Here is a 6,802-nt window from a genome sequence, read left to right as displayed (position 1 = left end):
GCCAGGTGCAGAGCGAGCCCGGCACCCACATCTCCTCCCCCAGGCCTCGGCCACACCACATTCTTTAAACAGCTGGACCAGCGATAAGCAGATTCAGAGGTCCCCATGCCCAACGCCCTGTGGACCTCTCAGCGGGATGGAGGTTCATTAATGATTACCCTCCCTCCCTCCAGGCAGATCTTCCATCCTGGAGTAAAAGCTCACCTTCCAGGTACCTGCAACGCCCTGCCCAGGGGACTCACCTCTCTCTCCCTCTCGCACTCCGGCCCACCTATCTGGCCTCCCCATCCCATGTGCCCCGCTGGGCGTGGCCTTGGGACCTTCACACAGGCCCTTCCCTCTGCCCCGATGCCCCTCCCCCCTTCCAAGTTTCACAAGACACCTGGCCTCACCTGCACGTCTGCTCAAATGCCACTCCTGCTTCCCTGGAGAGGCCTTTCTCTGACCCTGACATTGCAGCCCCGACCTGCCCACCGCCCCCCCCAACTCCTGGCTGCATTCCCATGACATTCACCTCCCTCCGATGTGTTATACATTTTGCTGACTGTGACCTGTCACCTCCGCAATCCCCAGGAGCAGGGATTTTTCTTTCTCTGGGTCGTTGCTGTGCCCTTCACTCCTGGAGCAGGGCCTGGCATACAGCAGGCGCTCAATATCCGCTGGGTGGTTGAATGAACGATGTGGACCCCCGCTCGGCAGCAGCGCTTGGTGCTCCCCCTCCCTTGCTGCGGTTCTCAAGCATGAGGACCGCGGGCCGTGGCGCCGGTGGCTGCGTGCACTGTCCCCGGTGGACGGGGCCACCATCAGCTGGGGACAAAGCTGGGCCCGCCCAGGACTGAGAGGCAGGACGCGTCATAGGACGGTGGAACGTGGCTGATGTGTTGTGTTTAGGCAGAAGATAGAAGTGTCTCCAGACGTGGCCCAGCGTCTCTGGGACAAAATCATGGGGGTTGAGAAGAGCCTGGGGGGCCCCCCCGGAGGGCCTGGCATGTGCCTCGTCCCGCTGGCCCGCCTCTTGCGTTTGCACCAGGCATTGTGACCGACTCGAAACGCGGAGTAGCGGAACTGCAGTGGGGGCGGACCTGGGGGACCCCGAGCCCCACCTAGCTGCGAGTGAGGGGGGCCTCCGCTACAGATCCTTCCCCGGGGTACAAGATCCGGCCCCCAGGCTCAAGGTGGAGCTCGCTCCAGCCACCTGCCCCCCTGAGACCACGTCCTGGCTCAGCTCCACCCCTGCCCTGCCCCCAGCTTCGTCCTGGGGCTCTGCCTCCAGGAATCTGTACTTGCATGGGGCATTCTCTATTTAAATACTGTCAGTTTTTGTGCAGCTATAGCCATGCACCAAGCTGTCACCTTCCTTGTGTATCCCGTCTCTGCCTGGTTCTACGATCCGGCTCGTGTTGGCCTCACAACAGATACCAAGCACAGGGTGCTGGAGTTCCCAGCACCCCCTCCCAGTTCCCAGGGGTGCCAGCCTGGCCTGCCTGCCAGCCCCCGGGCCTCTTCGCTTCCTGCCGGGGAAGTGCAGCTATAGCCATGCACCAAGCTGTCACCTTCCTTGTGTATCCCGTCTCTGCCTGGTTCTACGATCCGGCTCGTGTTGGCCTCACAACAGATACCAAGCACAGGGTGCTGGAGTTCCCAGCACCCCCTCCCAGTTCCCAGGGGTGCCAGCCTGGCCTGCCTGCCAGCCCCCGGGCCTCTTCGCTTCCTGCCGGGGAAGCTGGCTGGCATGAACGGCCGCTGCTCCTCGGCGACCCACGGTGGTGGGGCGGGGTCTCCGGCTCCCTGGGCACCTGGGCGGGCAGTCTCAGGGGTGCACTGAACACAGGCTCCCAGAGCCCCAGGGGCCCACAGCTGTTCGGGGCTGGGCCACACCCACTTCTCCGGCTCTTTCCGCTCCCCATCTTAGGTCCCTGCTCCCTACTGCAGCTTTCCGGGGCCCCTCCCGGGTAAAGGACTTGAACCTGAATTCTCATCTCAGCCACTTGGCGAGACCCCGATTCCGGGCCTTGGTTTCCTCGCCTGAAAAGGTGGGGCACACAGCATCCTCTCCCGATGCGAGGAGGCAAAGCCCTCCCCGCAGGCCCCAGCCCGAGACAGACCGAGACAGGAGGTAGGGCCAGATGAGCTTTACTGAGCCCTCTCCTAGCCGGCCAGGTGTTTCAGCCGCCAGCAGTGCTGCAGGTATCGGAGCCAGGGGTGGTGGCGGGGCCAGCTGCAAGTGACCTCAGTGGTGGACTCTGAGGTATACTCCAAAGGAGACTCGGATTGGCCTGAGCCCGGCTGCTCAAGCACCACGCTGCCGGTGGGGGGCTGCGCCGGGGACCCCTTCTGAGACTGTTTGCTGGACCTGGAGGTCTTCGAAGCTGAGTCCCCTGGCTCGCTGGAGGTCTTGTTGGGGGTCTGCATGGGGATGGAGGTGTCACTGGGGGTCTGCCCAACGGGGGGCTCTTGGCTGGAGCTGCTGGGCCGTTGCATGGAGACTGAGGACCGGTGGGCCGGCTGGGAGGGGCCCAAGGAGGTGGCTGAGGGCCGGAAGCGCTGCTGGCTGGGGGCCTGGGGCTGGCTGGACGAGTTGGCTCGCGACCGAGCGGCTCGCGACCGAGGCCCGGCCTGCGACTTGCTGGGCAGCTTGGAGCCACTGGCAGAGCTGGTGGCCGGGGAGCGAGCCTGGGACTGCGGCTGGGAGGTGGTGCGTGAGGAGCTCCCGGGAACTGGCTGGCTTGCGGAGGAGGTGACAGCGGGGGACTCGGCTGGTGAGCTCGTCGAGGAATCCGTGGAGGACTTGGGGGACTTGGGGGACGCTGCATCCTTCTGCTGATCGGCTGGCAGGTCCGTGCGGGGGCTGGGCGGGGACTTCACTTGTCCTTTTGCCCCTGGCTCGAGTTTACTTTGGCTGCAAGAGAGGGCCACGGGGGTGAGGCAGGTCTGGCCGCAGCCTCGGACCGGGAGGCTGCGCTCAGCTGCTGGACAGTGAGACAGAGGTCGCTGGGGGCCAGGGTGGGGTCCAGTCAAGGGGTTGGCGGCCATCCTGGCAGGAGCAGATGACCCACACGCACGCACAGGAACATGTGCACACGCATACAAACTCACACGCGTGCGCACACACACACATGTCCTACTTCCTTGGGTGGGGGTTACCTACAGCCGGCTCCGGGGACAGCGGGGGGCCCACCGCCACAGCCGCTGGGGTGACGAGAGCTCTGCTGCGGGCCAGGGCCCGCAGGACTGGTTCCCGAAAGCATGGGGGAGAGAGGTGGACAGTGAGAGGGGAAGGCAGAGCATCACATCCCAGCGACCAGACGCCAGAGGCGGCATCGTAGTCGGGGAGGTGGATAGACCGACAGACAGACAGGGACACACGGATGGCCCCACGGCCGCGAGCACGCACCGTCCCGGGTGAAGCCGGCTGCCATGTCCAATGCTTGCCCGCTGAGCTCTCTCACGACGCTGTCCACGGCCTCGTGATGCTTCAGGAACAGCGGGCGTATGGCGTGACGGTACAGCATGTGGGCCCCGTTCCACGGCCCGGGGGCCATGCAGAACAACAGGAAGGCGCACTGTGGGGGGGGAGTGGGGGCAGGGTCACACGCGCACCCTGACTCCGCGGCCCCGGCCGCCCCCGTGCGCATCCCCTCCCCGGGAGGCAGCCGGGTGGCCCACCTTGCCCACGTAGTAGAAAGGGAACCAGGACAGGAGTAGATCGCTGAAGAATTCGACAAGCCCGAACAGGCTGTATACCACCCAGTAGGTGAGCCACACAGTGTCGTCCTCCTTGCTTGGGCTCTCGACGGCTTTGATCCTGCGGGGAGGGCGCGGTGGGGTCAGCGGCCGCGGAGCCCCCAACGCTCCCCCCTCCCAACAGCCCTGGGCACTCACGAAGCATAAGCGGGGTACACAAAGCCGATGAGATTGCACAGCAGAGACGCCCCGTAGCCGAACACAAGATACAGGCTTAGCAGAGTGGCGGCTCCTGAAGCAGGAAGGCGCAGTGGGCGGGTGCGGGCCCCGGGCCCCCTCTTGGCCCGGCACACGCAGCTCACCCTCGTCATCCCTGCCACAAGCCTCAGCCACCACCCCCTCCAGCACGTGTCCCCCCGCAGCACCAGGGCGCCCCCCACTGTGGCCCTGAATCCCGAGTCTCGGCTCTGCACCTGGTTAGCAGATACTGAGGGATCCCCAAAGGTAGGCAGGGACCTCTGCCCAGGTGTGTATAAGGTCCTGCCTAATAAAGGTTTGCTGAATGAACAAGCGATCGCTTCAGGCCCTATAGGTGGGGCTGGGCACAAGACACCAGTGTCTGACTGTAAGCAATGGGAGGAAAATCTAAAAGCAGTCAAGATGAGATTGCTGGGGAACGGGCGAAAGCAGCAGCGTTTTAAACTATCTTAGTGTAGGGTGTCTCTTTCTCGGCACTGCTGACTGTGGGGGTTGAGCAGCCTCCCTGGCTCCACTCACTCAATGCCAGGAGCACCCCCAGTCAGACGATCAGACATGTCACCAGACACCGCCAGGTGTCCTGACAGGGCAGCGTGGCCCCGCTTGAGACCCCTGGTCTTAGTGGGAGGCGGCAAAGGGTGGTAGAGTCCCCAGACCTCGGAGAGCCCTCTGCTCTGCCGCTCACTCGCCACGTGACACTGAGCAAGTCTCTCGCTGCTTGGAGACTCAGTGTCCCCATCTGTCTATGGGCTGCCTCCCAGGGTTGTTGTGGGGTTCGACAGGGAGGACTCGCCCTCTCCACACATTACAGAGGAGCCTCGGGTCACGAAAACACTCCCAGAGGTGAGGCTGGAGGAGAAGCCTGTGGGGCTGGGGCAGCCACCCCAAAAGCGATGACGGTCACTGTCATCTATCTTATGAAGCGCTTCTTGTGTGTGTGTGTCTCTGTGCATCCCCGTTCTGTCTCACGCAATGGCCAGAAGTAAACAAGCTGGGGGAGGGGGCTTGCCTAGGGTCACTGGGGAGAATTTACAGCCTCCTGCCTCCCCGCCCGGCCCCCAGGCTCTTATCTGCAGAGAGATAGAGGCCACTAGTGGGCCAAAGGGCAGCGTCACCCACACGCTTCCCTCTACCTTTCTTATTCCAGAGTCTGGGGTCAGGAGTGGGAGGGGCCTCCCCAGCGGCTCCTCTAGGTTCCCGCCTGTTATGGGCAGGGGAGGGGGGGGCGTGGGGAGATGGCCATCTGGGGTAGGTGGCACCCAAAGGTGGGGGAACGTCACCCCTTCTCAGGAAATTGCTAGTCGGGGAGCAGCGGCTCTCCCAAGGCACTCCCTCTCAATCCCCATTCCTGCAACCTCAGCAACTGGGAGGATGACCTTGGATAGGGGAGGCGGGGGGGTAATTCAACCTCCCTTCCTCATGGATACTCCAGACAGAGCAGGTGGCAGGGGCAGCCTCCCACGGGACCCCTGAGTCTCCGGCCTCAGTTTCCTCCCTGTGACTGCCAGCCTCCCTGACAGGCCCCTCCCCTGTGCTCTGTGACCTAAATTCCCCACCCACTTGTACCGGGGATGTGGAAAACTAGGCGGAAGGTCAATGGCTTGCTCCCAGGGGCAGGGCCCAAGCCAGCATGAGTTGGGCACCAGGAAGCTGGAGGCACAGATTTTGGACCCTCCCGGGGCTGCCTGGCATGGGGATCGCCCAGTTGGTGGGCGACTGGGAGAAAAGCGGACTCCCAGGAGCTGCGCACAGAAAGTGCTCAAAACGCCTAGCACTGTCCTCACCCAGAGCCGCCCTCGCCCTCGTGGTTCATTCCAGGGGGGTTTCCTGGAAGAGGTGGCAAGGTGGATGGGCCTGGAGCACAGCCAAAGAGGGAAGGAAGGCATCGGTCCGGTGCCTACTAGACAGTTTCGGAAAGTAGCAGGGGACAGCCCGGGCCACTGAGGAAAGGAAGAGGAGGGACTGGAGTGGAAGTCACAGGAGGGGCGGGCGACCTACCTTTCCCCAACCCCAGCACAGCTGATGGACAACCCAGCTCCAACTCGACTATTCAGGCGCAGTGGGCCAAAGCCACTGAGCAGGGAGGGGAGAGGGCGGGCCAGGGATGGGGGCGACCAACGGGAAAACAGAGGGAGCAGAGGTGGACTGTGACCCTTCCCTCCTGGCAGAGACCATCCCCTCGGGAAAACGAGATCTCTACACTGGCTTTCAGGTTGGGATCCATCCGGGAAGGGGGTGGCGACACTCAGGGCACTGGCTCCCTATCTGCCCTCTCCTCCCCCGAGGCCGGCAGGGCGACTGGAAGAACCGGACTTTGGCCTGGCGGGCACCCAGCGCCCCGAAGGAAGGGGCAGAGGATGGCCTCCAGACCCGAGGGCCTAAGTGGGGGTGCTGCGGGAGCCAAGAAAAGGGGTGGCCCGCGCCCGAGGTCTCACGGCGAGGGCGAGAGAGGGGTGGCGGGCACACGGGAGGTTTAGGTCCACGACCCCCCCCGTTACCCCCAGCCGAGATCTCGGTCTCCCCACTAGACAGCGGGTCATGCCCCGCCATCCGGCCCGGACCCCGCAGCCAGGGCCGGCAGGAGGGTGGCAGGTCCGAGGCCGGGGTGCTCCAGGGCTTCAGTGTGCCCGTCGGTGAATCGGGGGCGGCATCGCCGAGAGCCCCTGGCCGGCTCACCCGCGGCCAAGTACCGCTTGTCGACACCGGTCCTGGCTTCGAGCGCCCTTAGCGCTTCGGTGGCCAGGTTCCTCTGTTCCAGAAGGCGCTCGAAACGCTGCCGCAGGCCGTCCATGGCACCGGCGGGCCCGACGCTGGCAGCCCGAGACCGAACGCAGCCCCGCGCACCGGCCCCCGCGCGCGG

General features: G+C 64.4%; 1 protein-coding gene across 1 annotated transcript; it reads right to left on the bottom strand.

Moving 5' to 3' along the window:
- Positions 1-2,716: 2,716 nt before the first annotated feature.
- On the bottom strand, positions 2,717-6,795 carry REEP6 (receptor accessory protein 6). Its single transcript, XM_006904056.3, has 5 exons — positions 6,619-6,795; positions 3,883-3,976; positions 3,667-3,805; positions 3,395-3,563; positions 2,717-2,899 (listed from the first exon to the last, which is right to left on the bottom strand). Exons 1-5 carry the CDS (start codon positions 6,731-6,733, stop codon positions 2,862-2,864), a joined length of 555 nt encoding a protein of 184 aa, XP_006904118.1. The 5' UTR covers positions 6,734-6,795; the 3' UTR covers positions 2,717-2,861.
- Positions 6,796-6,802: the final 7 nt, after the last annotated feature.

The sequence above is a fragment of the Pteropus alecto genome, unplaced genomic scaffold, assembly GCF_000325575.1.
Source record: "Pteropus alecto unplaced genomic scaffold, ASM32557v1 scaffold30, whole genome shotgun sequence".
NCBI lineage: Eukaryota > Metazoa > Chordata > Mammalia > Chiroptera > Pteropodidae > Pteropus > Pteropus alecto.
Note: the sequence above shows the minus strand (reverse complement) of the source record. Positions and strands in the feature narration are given on the sequence as shown.